This window comes from Capra hircus, chromosome 19 (genome assembly GCF_001704415.2).
Source record: "Capra hircus breed San Clemente chromosome 19, ASM170441v1, whole genome shotgun sequence".
Classification (NCBI taxonomy): domain Eukaryota; kingdom Metazoa; phylum Chordata; class Mammalia; order Artiodactyla; family Bovidae; genus Capra; species Capra hircus.
This window is the reverse complement of record NC_030826.1, coordinates 49,184,668-49,208,290: the sequence shown is the minus strand read 5'-3', so window position 1 is coordinate 49,208,290 and position 23,623 is coordinate 49,184,668. Positions and strand designations below refer to the sequence as shown.

Sequence of the window (23,623 nt, the reverse complement as noted above, 5' to 3'; positions counted from 1 at the left end):
GGGAGCATTCGGCAGTATCTGCAGACAGGTCTTGTTGCCAAGCCTGGCGGTGCGGGGACTGCTACTCGGAATGCTGCTAAAATCCTACAGTTCACAAGAGGGTCCCCACCTCGAAAATCAAGTGCGAAGCTGGTGAATCGGGCAGGAGACTAATTTTTGAGCAGGGGTGGCGGGTGGGGGGGACCAGGGGGAGGGAGGCACAGGAGCGGTGACCTCGGCCGGCAAATCCAGAGCCTTTCTGTGAAACGGGTGTCCCAGGGTCCACCGCACACTCAACTGTGAGTCAGCCACGTCACCGGCCACAGCCGGGCCTCCGCTCCCCCGTGGGCCGCGGGACGGGACAGTCTGAACTTCCGCAACGCACACTCAGATCCCGTGGAGGGTGGGTGCCAGGAATATCCCTGACGGCCTCAGGCTGGTCACACAGCAGTGACATGGCCAGGCGCCCCTGCTACACCCCAGAGGCCATTCCGGACTCAGTCTGCCCGCGGGAGGGACCTGCCGGCCAGGCGCTCGGCCAGGGTCTGCACAGACACCGGGTCTCGGGTTTCTACCCCGCCCCCGCACCTTACAAGCCCGGGACGCGCTGCTGCCCTTCCCCCTCCCGCTCGAAATTCCACTTTCCAACCTGGCTCTTCCCTCCCGGGCCCTCCTCCCCGTCCCTCGCGCAGCCCTCTCCTCTCCGCGGCGTCCTAGCCTGTCCCACCCCTGAGCCACACGCCCCCGGCGCTCCGCGCCCCTGCCACGCCGCAGACTCGGGTATCCGCCGCGTCCAGCCGGGCGTACTGGGCGCGGGGCGCGGGCGCAAGGGGCGGAGTTCCGGCGCGCGGGGGCGGACCCGGGGCGGGGGCGGAGCGGCGGGACGGGCACCGCCCCCCAGCTGAGCCGGGACCGGGACCGCGGACTTGCAGACTTCAGAGGCTCTGGCGGCGGCGGCGGGCGCGGATCTGAGCGCACGGGTCCAGCGGCTCCAGCGGCTCCGGCGGCCCCGACTCCGGCGGGGATGGGCGGGCGGCCGCCCTGGAGGCGCGGGGGGCGCGCGACCTGACCGCCTGGACTCGGAGCCCGGCCACCCGGCCGCGCCGGGTCGAGGGTCTGCTCGGTTGCGCGGACGCGGGACAGGCGGCCGAGCCGGAGCCAGAGCATGCGGGGCGCGACGCGGGCGGCTGGGGGGCGCGCGGGGCAGCTGTGGCCGAGGCCCCCCGCCCCGGGCCCAGGACCGCCGCCGCTGCTGCTGCTGCTGGCCGTGCTACTGGGCGGCGCGGGCGCGCAGTACTCGAGCGACCTGTGCAGCTGGAAGGGGAGGTGAGTCCGCGCGGCGCGAGCCCGGCCCTCGCGTCCATTCCCCTCCCGCGCGGGCCGAGCGCGCGGGGGCTCGCGGGCCCGGGGGCCCGCTCTCCAGGCCGAGTGCGGTCCCCGCCCTCCCCCGCCCCCGGTTCTAGAACAAAAGAGCCCGCGGCGTCCCGGTCCCCCGGCCCAGAGGACGCCCAAGGGAAGGCGCGCCTGCAGCGCGGTGGGGTCGGTTCGGTCCGGCAGCCCGTTCTCCCGGCGCAGGATCGCGCGGGTCGCCACTCGGTTCCCAGAGAGCCGGAGCCCGGACCCCGCGACCCTTCACTAGAGGCGATCGGGGGTCAGCCCTCTGTCCCTTCCCGGGCTCTGCCCTCTGCGAGGAGTTGCGCGCCCCGGGCCGGGAGGAGCCGGGCCTGCGCTCAGGGCCGAGCGGGAAGGGACTGACGGGTCGGTAGGAAGGAGCGGCGGCTCCGGTGGTCGGAGAGGGGGCCCTGGCGCTGACCGCGCGCTGACCACGTCGGTGCGGGCGGAGACGCGCGGGCGGGCACCTTGCGCCGGGCGAGTTCTGGGCCTGGTCGAGCCCCCCGCCCCGCCCGGTGAAGGTCAGGCCGCCCTTGGCAGCGCGCGCTGGGCTCGGCGACCCCCCTTCACGCCCTCCGCCAAGGCAGGCAGCCGAGGACTTTTTTCTTTTTTTTAACTGCAGTGTGACAGGCAAGTCACAAGCGTGGGCGGGGAGTGGGGGTGGTTGGTGAGAGCGCAGCTACTCAGGACGAGAACACCCGTCTACCAGGGCGCCGGCCAGAGCCCGGCACCTCGCTGTCGGAGAAGACGGCATGTGCTTCGGGAGTTGCGGGTTCAGGAGTTTGCAGAGGAACGGAGATGCTAGCGTTGTCTTCTCCGACAACACAGTGGGCCGGAACTCCCTTGGGGTCTGGGTGTCCGGGCGTCCCACCGTGCAGGGCCCCTAAAACCCTGCCTTCTGGTGGGAAGACTCCCGCTGGCAGACACCTCATGCTGTGGGGGTGTCATGGGGTTATTTTGAGTGAAGACGGTTTTTCCGAGAAGGGCAGGGTTGTGCCAGGGTGCTGGGTTGTGCGTCAGCAGGGCAGCTGCTGGTCATCTTGGATACGTCCAGACCCAGTGTGCGTGCTCCTCCGTGGGATTTTCCCGGCAAGAATACTGGAGTGGGTTGCTGTTTCCTTCTCCAGGGGATCTTCCCCATCCAGGGTTCAAACCCACGTCTCCTGCATTGCAGGCAGATTCTTTACTGCTGAGCCACCCGGGAAGCCCCCAGTTCTCTGTGGAAATTAGCAATCACGTTGCTCCTTTCTCTCTACTTCCCACCCATCCCAGAGTGAAGGTCCCGGTGTCCTGAGGTTGGGCTGGTGTCACCCGCCCTCCGGGCTGCAGAAGGTCTCCCGCCAGCAGGGGTTGGTGGAGCTGAGACTGGGCCCTGCGCGGCAGATCCGAGCTCTGGGGGAGGGTTGGCCTGGAGAATGCTGGCGCCAGCACAGAGCTGGCTGGGAGCCTCTGACTCTGACACACTCTTCTGGGGCTGCCCTTTCCCCCCTCGCTGGTAATTAAACTCCCTGCTTTGCAGCCTCTGCTGGATGAATCAGTGCATCCCCAAAATGAGGCCTTGGGGTGTCCTGCTTCAGCAGATCAAAAACAGAAACCCAGTCCCACCCCTGTGAGCTTGAATTTCCAGAGGAGGAGCTGACACCCTTTTCACATTCTTGGAGGACCAGTGTGCAGAGGATGTCTCCTCTGGAGACCCGAGGGAGCTGGGGACCATGCAGGTGTTTGTATTGGGTAGAGGAATCCCTCTTCTTCCTGTGCATCCTCTTATCTACCTGGAGAAGCAGAGCCACTTGCCTGTACCCCCTCTCCCTCCATCATTGCTAATGAACCCCTGGTCTTGGACACCCTCCAGTGTCCTCCACTCAACCTAAAGGTAGAAGCTTGTCAAGGGTGGCTGCCGTGGCTGTAGAAGTTATGGGCAGGATCTGGAGCAGAGATAGGTCCAAGTCACATTTCAGGAGCATAAGGACACCCCCCCACCCACCCACCTCCGGCGTTGTAATCGCTGCCCCTCCAGTTACCTTTTTTTTTTTTCTTTCTCTCTCACAGATCAGCTGACAGATTCTTACCCTGGTGCACCGGTTTGCCTGCTGATTCTATAGCATTTATGACTTTTTATGAGCTGTTCTAAAGACGGCACAGGGTGGTGCAAGCCCCAATGCGCCGGGCGGTTTCTGATCCCCTGATACGAAGGGAGTTGCTTGTTTATGACACTGGCCACTCACATTTATTTGACAGGCTGGATGTGTTTCTGGGTGTATCCAAACAATTAAGTAGAAGGGTTTGAAATCCCTCTCCCTCGGCCAGGGCAGGATGCGTCCTATCTTTATTAGGCCCTGGTCATAAAGGTGGACCATGAACTTTCCCACTGTGACGGGCTGGGCACTGCTGGTATGTCACACCTGGGCTGTCTCTCCCGCGAGGTGGGGAAATGAAAGGTAACTCCAGGAAGCAGCGCCTTTTGGTTTCGCCCTTGATCTGAAGCTCTTCCTGACTTTAGTCAACCAGAGACCATCACTTCCTTCTAGTGACTCAAGGTTTGGACCAGGCTGTGGGTATGAGTGGTGTGGGCTCTGCTGCCACCACACTGACCCCGTCAGATAGTCCCTGCAGCAACTTGGAATTTGCCATCTTTCCCATAAAGGTGCTCCACAGGTGTGTGTCCTCCTGGGGAGTGACACTTGCCAACTCCCCCCCCTTTTTAGTGCATTAATTCAGTTAAAATAATCCAAGATCAAATCAGTTTTCTCAGTTTCCTAAGGCTGAATAGAACCATATATTTTTTCCCTGCATCCTTGAGCTTCATCACATCAGGGCATAGTTATTTCATTTTTGCGTGGTTAGGATGTCATTTGCATGTCATATGAAAATCGTAAAATACCATCACCAGTGACCATTACCCATGTGTTGTGTGTTTGCATCTCCAGCACTTTCGCATTAACAGAAGTTTTTTTCAGTGTTTCAGTGGTGACTAGATTTTCCGATAGGTACTAGGTAGACTGTGAATCTTCTACTTCAGCTGGCCCCAGGCTGAACTGAGCAGATGTCTGTCTGAATGGAGCTCTTGCTGTAATGTGACCGTGGACACTCCTGTGTTGGGTGCCTAGTGGGAGTCTTGTTGGTCCTGATGTTTTAGTAGAACAAGAGAGAAGAAGCAGAGGTGGTGACTTCCCTGGTGGTTCAGTGGCTAAGACTCTGTGCTCAGAATGTAGGGGGCCCGGGTTTGATCCCTGGTCAGGGAACTAGATCCCACATGCCATAACTAAGAATTCACATGATGCAGCTAAAGGTCCTGTGTGCCACAACGAAGATAGCAGACCCCATGTGCCGCAAGTAGGACCTGGCACAGCCAAATAAATAAATAAAAATAAATAATTTTTAAAAAAGAGAGAAGAGGCAGAGTAGAGCCTGTGCAGATTCTGGGGATGGGGTGGACCTGCTAGAGGGTAAAGTGATGGGCGCCAAGTGATTTCTTGTTTGTCCACTGTCTCTTTGTTGCTAGTCCTCTTTTAGGTGGCGAGTGACTTGTTAGTAAATGGATGCATGTGGTCATGTGCACAGGCTGGTGGTGGCAGCCCCCGGGGCCTTGGGTCCACCTCCCCCTGGGCAGCGTGGGCTGGCCATCAGTCCTCATGAGGGCCGCCTTCACCCCTGCCAAGACGTGGGTGGAGAGTAAGCCCACCCCTGTTCCCCCCTCCACTGTTGAGGTTAAGGCAACTTAGTGAGAGGTACCCACAGCCTCTGCCGTGGGTTCTCCACTCCCTCGGCCCCTAGGGTCCCCTCTTCCCACTGAGAAGGAAGTAAAACCTTTAACGGGATGGTTTTTGTGGGAGAGAGAGATGAGGATTGGTGCCTGGGCATGGGGCAAGTGTCCAGCTGCCCCTTGAGGCTGGAGCCAGGAGAGGAGGGACACTGTGATAAAGTTTGTTTGGCTGCATAAGAGCAGGGCTGATTATAGTCATCTGTGGCAACCACACACCATTTAGTCTAATTTTGTCACCCAGCACTGTAATTACACCCATCCCCTCCTGTGTGTCAGATGAGCTTGTGTGAGTTTTATGTGGCTGTAATTTGTAAGTCTGTTCTGCGTGTGCGGCCCCGGTAGGCGTCTGAGGCCACGCTGCCTATGACCCAAGGCCTTGGGGGTGGGGAGTGGGGTTAGGAGGGAGTTCACCTCCTTGACACCTCCTTCTGATGTGGTCTGCAGGGTGACTGTGCAGCCCCAGCCTGCAGCTGGCCGTCGTATGAAAAGCGAGGCTTTTCGGGGCCCCGAGCATGAGTCACCAACAGTAAATGCAAACCATATGTTATGTGTTTTCTCCTCTGCAGAAAAGGTTTCTGGTAACTCACTCAGGCCAGGGCTCTGAATATAGCATTGTTTATTTCACGTAAAAATCCTAAGAATGTGGGTGAACCTGTCTGAGATCTGATCAGAACCAAATTTCATGTAATAAAACACTTAGTTGAAGTCACCGGGTTGAGTTCCAGGGCTGCTCGGTGGTCATGACGTAACCGTCACCACAAGCTGACATTTACATTACAAGTTTTGAGTAGGGGAAACTTGAACGTTTTTGATGGTTTCAATTTCTCGAAAACATAGTGTTACAACTTACTCAAGACCTGCCACCCCGAGAGCAGAGCACACTTCATTTTTTCCTGTTTGGCATTTATTAGGACTGAAACCCACTGAACTCCTCAGCAGTCCCCATCGGGAAGACAGGCATCCCACAGATCTTTTGTGGTCTTTTTCCACAGTTCCCTCCTGTGTCTCCCCATGGAGGACCTTTCCTTGACTTGTGTATCTTGCTTTGATGAAATTTGAGTTTGTTTTGGAAAAAAAAAAGATTGGCAATGCAGGGTCTTCAGGTTTACAAATGAATGACAAAGCGGTCACATCATTGCCTTCAAGACAATAGGAACATTGTGTCTAATGGGGACCCTAAAGACAAAACTTACCACCAACCCCCCCCCCCCACCAACCAAATTGCTAACGTTCCCTTTGGTTTAAAAGCTGCTCCCTGGAGTGCATTCTTTATTGTCTGTGCATGGCATTCCAGCCTGCTTCCTGTCACTTGAATCTGCTCCCTGGTCTCCACTCCACTCAATGGGAATCTCCCATCAAATGAGCTTCCTGACCCTCATTTGGTCATCTGGAACCTGGGTTGGTGCCAACATCTTGCTGGTGTTTCCCTGTTTATTTTTTGGAAGATCCGTCCCTTCCATGTTTCCCACCTCCACTGCACCCGTCACCATCCCAGCTCAGGGAGAAACCCCCAGGACTTGGGCTCAAGGCCAGTGGAGTGTTGGGGTGTTGAGAGGGCCCAGGAGCCAGGAGCTCCCACATGCGCCAGAGTGCTTAGAGCCGGACGGGTGGGACCATGTGGCCGCACCCCTCTCCCTGGAGATGGGCCCTCAGCTGCATGGTGGCCACAGCGCCCACCTGTCTGTGGGCGAGGGGTGCTGCCGTGCCCTGCCAAGTTGCTTCAGTCGTTGTCTAACTCTTTGCAACCCTATGGACTGTAGCCTGCCAGGCTCCTCTGTCCATGGGATTTTCCAGGCAAGAATACTGAAGTGGGTTGCTGTGCCCTCCTCCAGGGGATCTTTCTGACCCGGGAATCAAACCCATGTCTACTGCGGCTCCTGCATTGTAGGCGGATTCTTTACCGCGGTGCTCAGGTGCATCTCCCGACTGACGTATCTCTCCCCCTCCATAGCGGGTTGACGCACGAGGCCCACAGGAAGGAGGTGGAGCAAGTTTACCTGCGCTGTTCGGCGGGCACTGTCGAGTGGATGTACCCGACCGGGGCGCTCATCGTGAACCTGCGGCCCAACACCTTCTCGCCCTCCCGGAACCTGACTCTGTGCATCAAGCCCCTGAGGGGCTCCTCGGGGGCCAATATTTATTTGGAAAAGACTGGAGAACTGAAACTACTGGTGCGGGACGGGGACCTCGGGCCCGGCCAGGCGCCGTGCTTAGGCTTTGAGCAGGGGGGCCTGTTCGTGGAGGCAACGCCACAGCAAGACATCAGCAGGAGGACCACGGGCTTCCAGTACGAGCTGACCAGCAGGCGCGCGGGGCTGGACCTGCACGCCCTGTCGGGTGAGTGTGGCGCGCAGGGTGCGGGGGTGGCCTCGGGGGGAGTCCTCTCCTGTTTGCTGGGTCTGCCCCCCATCCATTGTCTCCTGCCCTGACCTTCTCCCATGGGGAGGAATCTCTAGGCAAGAACACGATACCCGAGTCTGGGCTTCAGACCTGGCGGGTCTGCCTGAGGGTGGCCGAGGCTGCCCCTGGCGTGCTGTGGGCAGTTTGGACTCAGGACAATGGCCGTGGGTCAGAACAGAGCCGTGACACGGTCCTGGCCCCTAGTACACTCTTCTTCCCTGGACCAGCTGTGACTGCAATTTGAAATGGGTGCTTTTACCATCCAAACTCTTCCAGAGTTTCTCCTGACACACGAGTCGGTGAGGTGCTCTGGGTGTCGGCTGCAGACCCTGAAACATTTGAAGTCTGGGTGGGAGTTGAGGCTGATTCCTGTTCCCAAGCTGAGGTGTCCTGAATCATGAGCCAGTCCCGGGTTCCCGAGCCGATGTATGTGTGGGTGTCAGTGAGGACTCGCCCCTGTGGAGCGAGGGCACCAGCGCCATGCCAGGCGAGGCGGCTGAGTGGCTGTGAAGATCCGGGGACTCCGGACGAGGTCCCCAAGGGAGTCTCTGGGTGGCTGAGGGCTGGTGTGTTGGCTTCAGATTTTCCTTCCTCCTCTTTGAGGCCAGCAGACAGCTCTGCTGAACCCTGTGGGGAGAGCAGTGTTGGTCTCTGGAAGTTCTGTGGGCAGAAAGGAGTGTGTGGCTCCAAGAGCTCCCACACAGGGTAAACTCAGGGTCCTCATCATTTCATCAGGGACAACCAGGCCCGGGGGGCTGTAGCCCCGAGGCACAGATGGCTTTGCAGGGTCCGAGTGTGTGGGGTGGGGGCTGGCAGCCCTTGGGTGCACCATCTGCACCATCTTCCTCAGTTCCAAAACTAGTTGGTAGCAAGATGCCTCCCAAGGGGAAGGTGGGAGCTCGGATAAGCTTGGGGGCAGGTTCCAGGCAGCTGTTCTTCAGTGACCGGCTGAGATGATGGGCCCTTGGGGGTGGCTTTGGCATCAAGTGATGGAGGTGAGGCAGGGGTGCTGCTCACACCCCATAGTGCATGGGGCAGCCCCAACACGGAGAATGAGCTGGCCCCAAGTGTTGGCATGGTCCCTCCACCATGGAGGATGGCCTGGCCCCACGCGTCAGCAGTGCTGAGGTCGAAGCACCTGGTGTGAGGGGTGGATCAGCCCCAAGAATAGTATAATCTCCACATTTTAGTGAATAAAATCTTCCACTGGGAAAACTCAGACCTCCTAGGATCTGAAATGTAGACTTTTCTCCTGAGTGTGAATCTACAGTATATTGTCCTGTTGTTCTTGACTCCGATGATTTTCTAAAACCTTAACTCTCTCTCAGCCTAAACTGGTCTGTTTTAGAGTTTTAGCGTATGACTGCCCAGGTAGGACCCCTCCCCCCAGGGCCTGACTGGGTAGGACCCTGTCAGGAATGCTGAAAGTGGCTATAAAACCCCAGGACTTGAATAAAACTTTAACCACAACAGCCTTTATCTTGATCACCAGCAAGTGATCACCGGGGCTCGCTCTGGTGTGTATGCGTATGGAGCGGGGAGCCACTGGAGATAAACTCGCCATAAAAACAAAATCTGGAAAAACCCAGTCCCCAAATTTGATGTGTCTGACCACGGCGATGGTTGGCCGAGGGGGCAGATATTAGGAACTCGCTAGCAGTCCTTTTACTGATTAAAATGTTGAAGGGTTGAGACCAATGGGCTACTGGTCACTTGTTCTCTCCGGCTGGAACTTTGTTCTACTTTGCTGTGCGGCTCCCACCAGATTCTCAGAGGCCATGGTGTAGAGGTTTTTCCGTGATGCCACCTGGGTGATCTGGTCAGCACAGACTGGAGTCTCTGGTGGAAAATGCACAGTGTGGTTGCAACCTGGGGTGACTCAGCCTGTGACTCAGCCCTGGGGACCCGAGACTTTCTCTCCCCTTCCCCCAGACCCCAGGTCCATGTCTCCAGGCTAGGGCAGTAAGTGGATTTGGGAGAGCCCCGTGGGGTCCCAGAGAGGAGGCCCCATGTGATGAGGTGGGTCATCTGGTCGCTAGCCAGGGCCCCACACTGGTTGCATGGCTGCAGCTGGACACTGGGCTGCTGGGGTGCTCTTGTTACCCCCAGCCATATGCTTGCCTGGCCCTGGAGTGTCACGTTAAATCTGGGGCCTGCAGATCGCCAGGGACCCTGGGGGTGATGGGGCGTGAGTGTCTGTCTATCTGCCCAGTGGCTGGGGCGCTGGCCTGGGGCAGTATAGATGCAGTGACTGTCAGAACTGGAGCTGGGGACTCAAGACGCTCCCAGGGTCTGGCAGCTGTGGGCCCAGCACCTCTGTGTCCTGAAGGAGGCGAGGGTAGCAGGGATCCGGGAAGGCTGGTCCATCCCTTCTCCCCAGGGATGCGTCCCTAAGCTTTTAATGCCAGAGGAATGGGTACGTAATGTGGAATGCTGGTCCCAGCCATCTGGCAGCAGTGACCTCCCCTGGGACCGGGCGCGCTCTCAGAGGGCAGTGCCCTCCTGTCTGGCCCTGGCTCCATCTGGGAGACCCCGGTGAAGCCAGATCCCTGGTATGTGGGCCGTGGAGGTGAGCGCACGTCCTGGGGCCGAGCAGCCCAGGAAGCAACCTGCTGGGGAGGTGGACAAGCCTTCCCCCTCACCGATGAGTCACGAGTTCCAGTTGGTGCTGGCAGGAGAGCAGAGGCCCTGTGGGCCGGGATCCCGGAGGAGGGGAGGTGTGCGTGAGCCTCGCCGGCCGCAGCTCTGGGTGGTTCCGCCGGGCATGTTGACGGTGAGCGTGTCAGCCTCGTGTTCATCATGTTGCACAGTCAGCTGCCTCGTATGAACTGAGACGTGCCGACAGCCAAAGAGGAGGCCAGAACAGGAGACGGGGGCAGGCGGGCGGCAGGGGTCCCTCAGCCCTGGGGGACTCAGGATTGGGCTGCCACATGGCCAGAGCGGGGGAACCTGCCCCCTCCCCTCCCCCTCCCATGAGGGCCTCGCCAGGCACCTGAGGAACCCAGCACTCCCTCCTCTGGTGCTGGAAAAGTCTGGCAGGATATAAAAGGCAGGCAAGCAGCCAGGTGCAGCTCACTAGTGGAAGAAGCTCCAGGCCACGCCTGGACCATGTGCTGAGGCCTCACTGTGGCCCCGGCTGGCCGTCTTCTGCAGGGTCCCAGTATACTCGGGTAAGCAGGCACCAGCAGCGCCCTTGTGGCCCAGTGGCCTGGGGGACCCATTGGGGTGGCCAGCAAGGGAGGGCGGGGGTGTTACTCGGTCTGGTTCTAAGGGACAGAGGTAGACCCCATCTTTGGGGTTCTTCTGGGACCCTTGATTCCAGCCTGTTCTTTTAATGCTTAGGGAGCAGAGAAGCAGGGGAGGGCTGTGTGTGATGCCCACCTGGAGCTGGCCCCCTGTGTGCAGGTGAAGGGGGACGGCAGTAGTGTTTCAGATCCACAGCTGGAGGGTAGGGAGGCGCAGGAGGACTCACCCTTGTGCCAACCGTGAAGGCTCAGGAGTGGCACCTATCACTGCTTGTGGGTGCCAGGTGGGGTGAGGCGGCCTGGGTCCCACAGTTTCTGATGGGCTTCACCTCCCCGTCCCCTTTGAAACTGCTCTGTTGATGAGTCAGAGGCAAATGACCCCTTTAGGGGGTCCCTGCTGAGATTCCCCCCACTCAGGCACCTTAGAATATAGGAGTGGCCTTGAGGGGCCATGGGAGATAAACAACAGCGTGCAGAAATGAGAAGAAACTTGGTTATTTCCTGGAAACAGAACTTAATTTTTTCCCTGAAAATTTAGTTTCTTGCACCAGTGCTTCTCCAGCTCCCCAAGTCATTATTAAGGTTACCTTTCATCTTATCCAGCTCCGGGCTCTTGGGGTGGAAGGTGCGACTCCTTGCCCACCAGGAAAAGGAAGGGAGGAGAGCAGGTGTGGAGGAGACGGCTGGTGAGGGGGGGGGAGAGTTCCTTGTGCTTGTGGGGCCTCTACAGGGGGTGGCCAGCCTGAGTTAGGCCCCTCAGGGTCCTGTGGGATGATGTTACCTTGCAGCCTGGAGTTGGGGTGAGCGCGGGGTTGTCGTGCCAATCAGAGGAGGCTCTCGGCTTAGGGAACACTGGCTACTTTGCCACCTGCACTTTCCTCCCTGTTAAAATGCTGCGTTTCCCCACCTGGTGAGGCTGTGCTGGAGACCCCAGAGGGTGTCTCACACAAGGTCTCCATCCCAGTCATCCTCACCTGGGCCGTCCCACTTGCTGAACCAGCATCCCACCATCTGCAAACATCTCCTTGGGCGTCGGGCTGCCCGGAGCCTGACATCAGGGTGCTGCCCTTCCCATCTGTACCTGCCGTTCTCACCTGCGTCCCTGCCGCCCCCAGGCTGGTCTCCTCGACCCTGTTCTTTTTCCCCACTTCATTCAGTTCATTTTTTACACATTCCAGAGTAATCTGCTCCATGTCCACACTCCCCTGCCCCTCCCCTTTTCCGAGAACCACAGGCCAGAATTCCACCCGGCCCCTGGGTCACCCCCTCCCCACCTTCCCCGCAAGGAAACGAGATTCGATGTGTCAGGAACCAGCGCATTCCACTCTGCCTTTATAAGCCTGACTCCGATTAATAATTGTTTCCAGACTGCTGCCGTTAGCATCTGCAGCCTGGATTCTCCACGAAGGTGCCTACACTTCTTAAAGCTCAGGGTCATAGAGAGTCGCAGGGGGTGCGGGATTTGTTAGCTCCAGCTGTCAGGGTGGCGCCAGCTCACTGAGGCTTCAGCAGGAGGGTCTGCAGGCTGCTGCCCACCTGCCCCTAGGGCCGCCGGGTCCTTGGACATCCTCCATGGGACTGGGCTTGAGTCAGGGCCCGGGACAAGCCTGTGCCACCTTTTTCCCCAGCAGTCAGCCAGGGTCCTGGGGCCTATGACCCACAGAAGGTAAGGCTCCAGGGCTTGGCAATTACACAAACCTAGGCCTGCAGTCCGACCAGGGTGCGTGGCCTGGGCCCGTCTCAGCTTCTGGAGAGCTTGTGAGGACCTCACCTCTCATCCCCCTGCCCTTGGAGTTTGCAAGGCCTGGCCCCGGGGTCCCAGATGGGGGCCTCTGCCCCTTGGGGGCACCGCCAGGATGGGAAGTCTCCCCACTGCCATGTCATAAGATACCAGTCCCCCCAGTGCACGTGAGGCCGTGCAACCCACTTTCCTCACCATAGTGACCTCTGTCAGGCCCACTGTGGGCAGGAGGCTCCCAGCAGGCTAGAGGTGGGGGACCCCCAGTGGACCACCCTCTTTTTCAGGGGAGGCCTCAAGGCTGGGGGTCCACACTCATGACCAAGAGCCACAGGTGGGCAGAAGGCACGGGATTTGGAGCTGGGGCGGGAGGTGCTCCGTCCTCTCAGATGCTTCCGACGCGTCCAACAGGCTGTTCTTGTTCTGCGGCTTCTCCTTTTTCCTGATAACTTGGCAGAAGCGCCCGTGAGTCATGTACTCGCCAGACTGGACTGGGATGCGTGCACCCACCCCCACCAGGGGCAGGACAGGAAGGCCAGTGCTCTGGACACGTCATGTCCATCCTCGGGGGTCCCAGGATGCTGGAGATTCCAGGGTCATCTCTGGGCGCCCCCACACACACTCTGGGTCCTGGAGGCCCCTCCTGTTCTCCTCCACGTCTCCCTGTCTCCTCCAGGGCCCCAAGTCACTACAGCCCCTGGGCAGGTGACGGCTCAGCCCAGTTCACAGCCAGGCAGGCAGACAGCTGTAGCTTTGTCCAGGCCCAGTGAGCGTCAAGGCTGGAGACCCTGTGGGGCCTTTAGAATATGAAAGGGCCAAGGGAAGCTTGTCCTGATGAGCGTTCATACCTAATGTTTCTGTTGCTAGGGAGTTGGGGCCCCTAGAAACAGGTGAGGAAAAGTGCAAAATCAGAGCCAAATGATAAACTCGTGTCTCCCCACATCCACTCTTGATTAGGAGCACCGTGGTCCCCAGGGGTCCTCCGAGTCTCAAGGTTTCCCTTTCCCCCCTCCCTAGCCTTTCTGGAGGGCTCCTGCCCATCTGAGTCAGCAGGTGGAGGGCAGAGTGAGGACTGACCTGGGGCAGAGGCCCACCGAGAGGGACTGGTTTGTCTGGAGGAATCAGCCCCCTCCAACATCTTGGGATCTCAGAGGGGATCCTGTGAACTGGACTTTCTGTGAAAGGTGTCTGGAGGGGTTTGGAGGTGGTCATCTGGTCCCATCGGTTAGACAAGGACCCCACCACTGAAGCAAGTGGACACGTCTCTCAGGGTGGCAGATGGGACCGTGGGGACAGGCAATGTGAGTGGGAGGCCCTGGCATTTCCAGGCCTGACCACCGAGGCCACGCAAGGCTCTTGGCCAGGCTGGTGTCAGGAATGCAGCTTCAGATGAGCTCAGGTTGGTTTCGGCACTGAAAAGCAACTTAGAGCCCAGTGGTTGCTTACCAAGTGTGACTGCAGACATGAGCTGAGTGCAGTCCAGCATAAAACTCCACTTGCCCTTCATTTTCATGCCATTGCAGGCGGCCTAGGTGAGCCTGGAGCTCCTAGAGACGTCTCCCCACCCACGAGGTGGAGGTCATGTTCTCGCCTGCTGGCTCTCTCTTGGCACCTTGATGGCAGAGGCCCCCGGGCCTAGACAGTTGCTGCTGACAGCAGAGGATTTATAGGATGTCATGTGGCCTGCGTGCTGAGGGCGGGAGGGTCTGTGTTCCTCGAGCTTCCACAGGCCCCATCTGACCCCACATCTGGCTCTCTCCTCTCCCTGCAGCCCCATGCCGCCCTTGCAGCCACACAGAGGTTCTCTTGGCCGTCTGCACCAGCGACTTTGGTGAGTATGCTGGAGGGTCCCAACACGTGGGAGAAATAAACTCCCCGGGGGGGAAGAGACTCTGCTTAAGACTGGGCTTGCCCCCCCACCATCACCAATTGCAGGTCATGGGAAAATGCCTTCCTTTCCACTCATTTAGAGTGACCCCCAACCCACCCCAGCCCAAGGGAAGGGACCTGTGTCCAGGACCGGGCGAGAGTTGGGAATTCCTCTTTAAGGTGGGAATTCCTATTTGAGGGGATATTGAGCATTTTCCTGCTTTGTGCTTGAGCCCGAGTCCTGGTGCCCCGCCCACACCCAGGTCCCTTGCAGGCACCGAAGTGGGAGTTAGAGGCACTGGTGGGGCTAGGGCTGAGGTCAGGGACTCAGCCTCTGCCTGTTTGTGACATTGGCACAAACGTTCTTGGGTTAAGGGTGGCAACACTCAGTATGAGTTTGCTGGAACCGGACCAGCAGGACCTGACTCAGCCCCCTAGGCTCCCAGGGCAGTTGGGGAGTGGAAGTGCAATCCCCCTTCTTTCTGGCCCCGCACAGACGGGATCTGGGGCCAGGCTAGGGGTCCCCAAGCTTGTGCCTGCTCTGTCCTTCTTCCTGTCACCTTCCTCTTCTCCAAGCTTCACCCTTTCTGTCCGATCTTGATGCAGAACCACAGCAGAACTTCAGTATTAACTGCAGTCATTTTTCTTGTTCCAACTTGAAAAGCTGGTGCACAGTGAGGTTTGTACCTTCTGTTTCCCCCCACTTCTGTGACTGGACCTTGAGAGAAGAGCATCTTTGCCCCCCGACAGTGTGAGTGGCAGAGCAGCCCCTAGGCAGCCTCTTGTGTGTGGATTGCGCTTTTTAATGAGAATTTCTGGAAGGCAGCATTCAGGATCAGTTCCCAGTTTGGCTGCAGGGTGTGGGGTGTGCTCTTGGCTTGGTGAGCACCCTGCTGACCGCCCCCTCCTTCCTCTGCAGTCGTCCGAGGCTCCATCCAGAAAGTCACCCACGAGCCGGAGAGGCAGGAGTCGGCCATCCACCTGAACGTGAGCCGGCTCTACCGGCAGAAGAGCAGGGTGTTCCGGCCGGCCCCTGAGGGCGAGGGCGGAGGCTGGCGGGGGCGCGTCTCCACGCTACTGGAGTGCGGCGTCCGGCCCGGGCACGGCGAGTTTCTCTTCACCGGTCACATGCACTTTGGGGAGGCCTGGCTTGGCTGCGCCCCACGCTTCAAGGATTTCCAAAGGATGTACAGGGACGCTGAGGAGAGGGGGCTGAACCCCTGCGAGATGGGCACGGAGTAAGCGCCAGGTGACTGCGGCCGCAGCAGTGGACACTCACACTGTGGTGAGTGCCTGGCGCTCAGGCTGAGTAGGCACACGCTGCATTGCGGCCTTACGAGGTTCCAGCCAAGGACTCCCTGACGGATTGATCGGAGATGCTGTAACATGCCAACTAAGTTATTATATTTTTTTTAAAAAAGAAATGTCCATAGGAAGCAAACTCCCGTGTTGTAAAATGCCTTTGTGTCTCGTTTCGTACTGTTTTCTGGGCATCTGAAGTCACTGTGTTTGGCTGGTCTGTTGGGTGAAGTGTGGGGGCCGTAACCCACCGTGGACGCCCGACACCAGGCTTGGGTACCATTCAAAGTTGTTTCTTATGATGGAAATTTATGGAGCCAGACACCTAATGGTTTTTCATTTTGTTTTTGGATTTTTAAAGGAGGGGCTTTGCCAGTCATCATCATTTTGGGACTGCAGGGTGTTTCCATTCCAGGGAATAAAGACCAGCCTCTGACAGATCAGTGCGCGTCTGTCTTCAGCCCTGGTCAGGGGTGTGTGGCCCTTAGCTGGGGGTCCAGGTCAGATCTTCTCCTGGGGTCAGTGCCCCCCACTGCCAGCCCTGGCGTGAGGGACCTTTCATACTATACCCAACTCTAAGTGAGGCTGTTACCTCCGTACTTACAACCCCTGTCTTTCTGGTGGACCAACCCCACCCCCTTCCTGTTAACCCAGATCCTGCCCTTTGACCTCAGCTTCCCCCAAATGCCTGATCCCAGGGCAAGTGTCTAGATACCAAGGGGCTGTTCTGAGCCCCAGATCCTCAAGGATGAGTCAGTGTCCTACAGCTGCCGAAACAGATGACCACAACCCAGGAGCTTAAACAACAGATGCTTATTCTCTCACGGTTCTAGAGACCGGAAATCCAAAATCAAGGTGTGGGCAGGGGTGCGCTCCCTGCAACAGTGCCAGGGGAGACCCCTCCCTGTCTCTTCCAGCTTCTAGTGTTGCCAACAGTCCTTGGCCCTTGATCTGGTGGACACATCACAGTCTCTGTTCTGCTGTCCCTTGGCCTTCTTCCCTCTGAGTATCTCTGTCCATGTGGCCCTCCACTTATACGCCCAACAATTGCTGGACCCAGGCCCACCCTGATCCAGTAAGACCTCATCTTGACCATACCTACAAAGACTTCATTTCCAGATGAGTTCACACGCACAGGTTCTGGGTAAGATAAGAATCTCAGGAGATACTCTGTTCATCCTGCTAAGGGCTTCACCTTAACAGGTTTGTCATGTAATCAGACCCGAGGCTGTGATTCTTCCCAAGCAACTGCTGAGACGCCAAGGACCTGGGAGAGGCTGACACCAATCCCCTGCAGGGAAAACTCAGGCACACCGTGAGGAGTGGCTGTCTGCCGGCTCAGGCCTGTGGGTCAGCTCAGGTGTGCCCTGGCTCAGGCCTGTGGGCTCCTGCAGGTCGCAACAAGAAGCAGGTGCTCAATACCTGCCCAACAAGAAGCAGGGTGATGACCTGAAACAGCAGGTCTGGTGACGGGCACAGGTCCCACTGTGGCTAGTCACTGGGATGCGTTACGCCAGGAGGACGCCTGTAACAGCAGCAGACGTGCCTGGTCCAAGGCAGGGGAGGAGCTGACCCGCTCCTGGGTTCACGCGTTGGGTTTTCTGGGCTGGCTGGGCACACGGATGCTGCAGAACCAGATTGTCGGGCTTTGGGCTGGCGTCCCTCACGTCAGTCAATACAGGGACGCCAGGATCTGCCCCAGGAGGATCCGGGGCCTTGACCCCATGTGCTGATGTCTGGTGGACAGCAGCGTTTCCTCCACGTGAGGCTGAAGCTTTGCAGGAAGTGCCTGGGGGTAGAGGCCTTTTGGCAAGAGTCTGGAGGGAGCCTGGAGGGAGCGTGTTGGACAGGTTGGGAAGAGGGTGGGGTTTGGCGCTGCGAGTGCGGCCCCGCAGGTGGGTGCCTAGTGCTGGCACGTGGGAGGTTTCTCTCTGGCCAAGCAGAGCCCTGGCAGTAGTCCAGGGCTGCTGGGTGTTGGGGAGGGGCTGGAAAGGTCACCATTTTTGAGAGGGTACAGAGCCCCCACCTCCATCCAACCTGTGCCTTCCTGCTGCCCAGGGGCTGCTGTGGGGTCTGAGGCCCCCACATGCACCAGCCCACTCTCTTAACACCAGAACTCCTGCCCCCTCAACACTATAGAGCCCTGAGGGGACTAGGCACCCAGAGGCTCTCTGGAGGGTCCTTATAACTGACCAGTGACCCTTGGCTCTGGGCAACCCCCGTCTCTCTGTGGATGGAGAGGCTGGCAGCCCACTGTGGCTCCATCCAGAGGTTGAAGGGGAGGCGTGGAGGAGCCCTGAGTCCTGGCCCGGGGTGCCCTGGATCCCACCTCCATCCTGCCAAGTGGTGCCCCCCACCCCCACCCCTCGTGTCCACTCCCTCCCATCTTGCACACTCTGCACCGGTCGGCCAAAGCCCAGAAACCACCCGAGAAACACCTCTTCCTGGCAGACCCTAAGTGAGATCCCTACTCTCTTGGCCTGTGACACTGGGCATGCTGATGGGAGCCCCAGGTCCCGGGCTGTCCAATAACATCAAGGTCAGGAAACACTGAGACTCAGCCATCATGGCATCCATGGGCAGCAGCTCTCCTGCTTCCTGATGGCGCCCCTGTGCTAAGGGTGCTTTCCTAGGACACATATGGGTCCCTGGCCCTCTCCTCCTGCTGGTCTGGGCTTCCTGAAGCCTCAGGCTCCTGAACCCCAAAGCAAGGAGACCACCCACCTCTCCCCTGTCCCGACCCCCTAAGGAGTCAGGCTGACCCTGCAACCTCCAGCTGGGGGCTGCTCATCATATGCCCCAGACCTCATTTCCAGCACCATCGGTGCCTGCCCGGAGGAGCCGGGGTGGGATGGACCCCAGGTGTAGGGGCCATGTGCTCGCCAGGGCTTGGCCTTGACCCACACCTGCCTGTGTGGTCCACTGGGACCCAGGGAAACCTCCAGACTGCTGCATGTGGGAGTCCCTGGCCTGGCCTCCAGAGGCCAGCTGGCCTCCAGGTGAGGGCCCCTGTGGACATCCCAGGCCAGACTGGATGGCCTGACACATGTGCTGTTGCTCTGAGCCTCCTCTTTGCTGGGCAAGGGTGGAGCCTAGAGTCAGACGCACCTGCGGGGCTTCCATTCCAGCTCCAGCACCAGGAGGCTGCCCCGGAGCTGGGGGACTGTCAGTATGTAAACCGACAGGTGCTGAATCACACTGAGGTGACTGCTGGTGCGGAGGGAAACAGGGCAGAGCTGGGTCTGGGGGGCAGAGCTGGGTCTGGGGGGCAGAGCCGGGTCTGGGATGCAGTGTGGGTGGGCAGAGGCGGATGAACTGCCGTTTTATCCATGGTGTTTGAGGTGGGGTTTGAGCCAGGCCTTGAGGAAGGGGGGAGCTGGTGTGTGGGAGGAGCAAACAGGCCTGGGAGGGAGGAACGGTGGGCGGGGACAGTGATGGAGCACCACGTGACCTTTCCCTTTGCTGTCTGCCTCCGGAGCACTGAGGAAACCACTCGGTTTTGGAGGAGGAGCAGGGTCTCCTGGAGACAATTTGTTTCAACCCCCTACTGGCTGGGCCATGTTTCCACGAATCTAGTCCATATCCCATCTGTCCTCTTTACCCGCTGTGGAGGGGATGGCAGACTAGTGGCTCCCAAAGGTGTCCCATTGGAATCCCTGGAGTAATTATCCACATAATCCCTGTGAATGTGTTACCTGACATGGCAAAGGGGAGTTAAAGCCACTAAGACTGCTAATCAGATGAGGAGATTATTCTGCTGGGCCTACTGTCATTACGTATGCGTGTGCCAAGTCGCTTCAGTCGTGTCTGACTCTGCGACCCTATAGACTGTGGCCCGCCAGGCTCCTCTGTCCATGGGGTTCTCCAGGCAAGAATACTGGAGTGGGTTGCCATGCCCTCCTCCAGGGGATCTTCCTGACTCAGGGATCAAACCTGAGGCTCCTGCGGCTCTTGCATTGCAGGCAGATTCTTTACCGCTGAGCCACCGGGGAAACCTATTGTCATCACAGGCGTCCTTAAAAGAACCCATCTAAGGAAGAGAGTGAGAAGAGCGAGAACCAAAGAGACATAGTGTGCTGGCTATGGAGGTGGGGGAGGGTCCTGCAGAGAGAAGCAACACCTGACACTCGAGAGCCAGGCAATCATAACCTTGTGTTGCTTTCTAAGCCACAACAAGTTTGTGGGAATGTTTTGCAACATCTATAGGAGACAAACCCACCCAGGTACCTCCTTACCTGGGATGAAGGGGGCTTGGCAGTGTCCCCAGGCAGCCTGAGTGCTTGTGAATTCCCCCTAAAATTGTGTGCAGCGTGCCGTGTATGTGCCTGTGTCTGTGTTTTTAGAAAACTGGCCCCCAACTTGTATCAGGCTCTCAGAGCTCAGTGATTCGTGTAGGTAGAAGCCACGGGGCAGGTGTGGTTTTTGATGCGAGGGACCGGGTTGCCTCCCCATCCCGTCTGTCTCTGTCTCTCTGTCTGTCTCTCCTTCTCTCTCTTAGCCCTCCACCCTCCCATCGCAGGTGTCTCCGCCACCCGATGCTACATTGTAACCGGTTGCCTTTGAGCTCACTGCCAGGAAAGTCCAGGTGTGGTTCCAGCACTACCTGTCCTGAGTCACCTTCTTGCCCCAGGCACCAAGGGTGATGACGGGCCCCGGTGGCCCAGAGACCGCCTACCAGGCCCACCTGCAGCCCCCCTCTGCCCAGCGTCCTAGGCCTCTCTCACTGTGGGTGGCCCCTCTCAAGCCCTGCACATGCCTCCTCCCCATTGCTCTCTCCTGTCCTGTCTGTGGACCGCCCACCCCCACCCCCGCCTCGTCCCATCTTTCCCAGCTTCTCTTCTTCTCTGGCTGGATTTCGGGACCTCACCTGTCCCCCCGACCCCCTCCCCGCAAGATGCCCCATCTGCCCTGTGTTTGGGCTCCACTCACCTGCACAGCTGACACAGATGTGGCATGACAGGGTGGGCTCAGAAGGGTGGGGACAGTCTCACTGGGGCAGCTGCAGGCACAGCTGGGGGTGGGGCAGGTCTGGACTCACTGGTTCCTCGCTGGTCCATAGAAGTCCTCTCATGGCCTCAGATGGCTTTGCCCCTGGAGTGGGCCCACTTTGAGATGGGAGTAAGTACAGTAAGTAGGAAGCCCAGCCTGGGGTTTTCCCCGTCAAACACTGCGTCCTGCCGCCTTGAATGGATGGATGTCATTTTCTCACCCTCCAAGATGACCCTCAATGTGCTCCAAAGTGTTGCCAAGGCACTTCCAAGACAAGGCCCCTCCCGGAGGCCCCTCTGTCCTTTGCCCTCCCCACAGCATTAGGGGAAGAAGGGCAGAGTGGGACGGTACCTCCCTGCCCTGAGAGGGCTCCCTGGTCCCTTGTGCTCAGCACCCAGGAGGCTGGTGGAGGACTCTCACTACAGGACCTGTCCCCAGCTCCCAGAGGCCGAGGAAGCCCACACCCCAGCCTGCACGGCCCTCGGTGACTTTGAACATGACATGGATATGCGGGCTTCCCAGGTGGCGCAGTGGTAAAGAATCCACCTGCCAAGCAGGAGATGCAAGAGACGTGTGTTCGATCCCTGGGTCGGGAAGATCCCCTGGAAAAGGAAATGGCAACCCACCCCAGGATTCTTGCCTGGGAAATCCCCCGGACAGAGGAACCTGGTGGATTACAGTCCATGTAGTCACAAAAGAGTTGGACACAACTTAGCAACTATCAGCAGCAGCAGCAGCAACAACAACAGCCGTTCTACTTGCATCCTTGTGGTGGGTGTGTCAGTACCAGACCCCCACTTGGGACCCCCAGGCGGGGCCACCGTTCAACACCTCAGTGGACAAAGGACAGTGTGTGGAGGTGAGTGGTGCTGGGGTGTTGGGGCATGGAGTCCGCAGCCGGCATGTGTGAGCCTGGGCTCCTGTGTTCCTTTTCAGGGTCCTCTCTGAGGAGAGCGGAGATTGTCTTGGGTGTTAAATGGCCTTTTCCCTAGCCATCTCCTTAGCTACCCCAGGGCTTGGGGGTATGGGTGAGGGTCTCCCTGCCAGATAGGCATGCAGCCCTGACCCCACGCTTGCGGGCAAGCTTCCATTCCAGGACATGTCAGTGCCCAGAGAAGAAGAGAGATTTGCACCAGATTATTGCCCAGTCCCTGTGCGAGGTCAGCGACCCACAGCCCCTGTCTTTTTTAGAACGGAAGTCGGAGGACATTGGGCTGGGCTGAGGTTTGCTTTCTTTCTGGCTGGCCTTTCCTGCTCACTGAAGCCAAGCGTTGAAATGTCCATCCCCCTCGCTGCAAATATATGAGGAACTTTCTAGTGATCATGAGTGGGTTGGCAGCTTTATCTCTAATGCACTGAGAAAAGTCCAACCTGATTGTCAGAAGGACACACACAGTCTGGTGCAGTCAGTGCCGAGTCACTCACACTGCAGATGCTGGGAGGTGGGGGTGGGGGTAGGCAGAAACAAAGAGACATGCCCCCACCATGTCACATGATCACACATGTACGTTGGCATGGACCCTGACCCTGCGCCTTGACCTGGACAGATCAAGGGGAGGTTCCAGGCCTGAGTCTCTGCAGGGTGCCTGGGTCCCGTGCCAATGCTTTGAAACTGCTGGGAGATTGCAGCCTGGGAGCCCGTGAGTGCAGATGCGTGTGTCTGCTCCTGTGTCTGTGCATGGACCTGTGGTGCGTGTGTGTTCGAGGCTGAGAAACGCTAGGAAGGGAGCGGGGTGGGCTGGCTCATCCACCTGTCATCCCTGTGATCTCAGTCCCACTGGGCCACATCCACGTCCCCAGGAGTTTTGTGTCCTTATCCACAAACAGAGACAGTTGTGTAGTTCTCCCCCAAGTCCCCACCACCCCCACCCCAGGCCTTCCTGGCTCTGCCGCTTGGGCTGTGGAGGGAAAGTTGGTTGCAGGGAGGGCCTGGCCCTCTGTGGCCGAGCATCCAGCTGAGGCCCTGGGGCCTGGCTCCCAGACCGGCTTCTGGGGCTGCGACTGCCTGGGGAGGACCTGGGCTGAATCCGGCCCTGTCGAGGCGCCCAGGGAGAAGGCTGATGCGTCCCACGGGTGGGGGCAGGGAGCCCCTCATTAGAGCTGCAGCTGACACAGAGGCTTCCATCTCACTAATTGATTAAACTGTTTAATTCAGGCCTGTGTGGTGGGAACTGGCCTGGCCAGGCTGTCAGCATTCCCTTCTGCAGAGTAAGATTTGGGGCAGCTTTCTGCCTGAGCAGTGGTTCTGGGCGTCATGTGACAGGGGATCCGTGAGATCAGTCATGCAGGCCTGGGTGCCATCCCCTCCCCCAAGGCCGCCCTTCTGAGCGGCTGTTTTGTGTGGTCACAGTTGGCGGGGGCCCCCAGAGAGCTGGTGAGACCCCCAGAGGTGTGAGCTGACATTCACTCTGAGCAGAGCCTACTGTGTGCCGGCACGATCCAGAGTCCCTGCCTGCTTGGTGATTCCACTCCGGATGGCAGGTGGCTAAGTGCTGTGAAAAATCAGTACATGGTAGTAGAGGGTTGGTGGTGTCTGAGGGGCTTGTGCTGGGGCAGAGGCCAAAGGAAGCCACCTCGAGGGGTCCTGGAAAGTCCTCTGGGCGAGGGGCATGCAGCCATAGTCCCAGGCACCCTGAACACCCGTTGGCCCCACCTCCCCTCCCCTAGACCTTCCCACCAGGGCAAAGTCAGCCGGAGATGCAGGGTGCGGGGCTGGGTCTCCCAGGGAGGCTCTGAGCCCTGGGAGGAGGGCAGGACCTCAGTTCCCAGTGAGGCTTGTCCCTCCTGGGCCATGGCCTGTGCTCCTGGGGTTACACCTGCCCCAGGGTCCAGCCTGTCCTTCCTCATGCAGTCACGGGTGAGCGTCCACTCAAGGACAGATTGGGCTCCAGGGTTGCGGACGGATGCGGAGCCACACAGGGGGCGCACCCCAAGCAGCAGCATGTAGAG

The 23,623-nt window shown here is 58.8% G+C and overlaps 1 protein-coding gene across 1 annotated transcript; it reads left to right on the top strand.

Moving 5' to 3' along the window:
- On the top strand, positions 915-16,125 carry METRNL (meteorin like, glial cell differentiation regulator). The gene is made up of 4 exons (XM_018065384.1): positions 915-1,305; positions 7,086-7,471; positions 14,289-14,348; positions 15,306-16,125. Exons 1-4 carry the CDS (start codon positions 1,145-1,147, stop codon positions 15,626-15,628), a joined length of 930 nt encoding a protein of 309 aa, XP_017920873.1. The 5' UTR covers positions 915-1,144; the 3' UTR covers positions 15,629-16,125.

What these genes read in the sequence shown, in the direction of transcription:
- METRNL (XM_018065384.1), top strand. Translation starts at nt 1,145, where the DNA reads ATGCGGGGCGCGACGCGGGCGGCTGGGGGGCGCGCGGGGCAGCTGTGG. An exon ending in GGACCTGCACGCCCTGTCGG is followed by an intron (nt 7,472 to 14,288) that starts GTGAGTGTGGCG and finishes CTCTCCCTGCAG; the next exon opens with CCCCATGCCGCCCTTGCAGC. An exon ending in CGTCTGCACCAGCGACTTTG is followed by an intron (nt 14,349 to 15,305) that starts GTGAGTATGCTG and finishes CTTCCTCTGCAG; the next exon opens with TCGTCCGAGGCTCCATCCAG.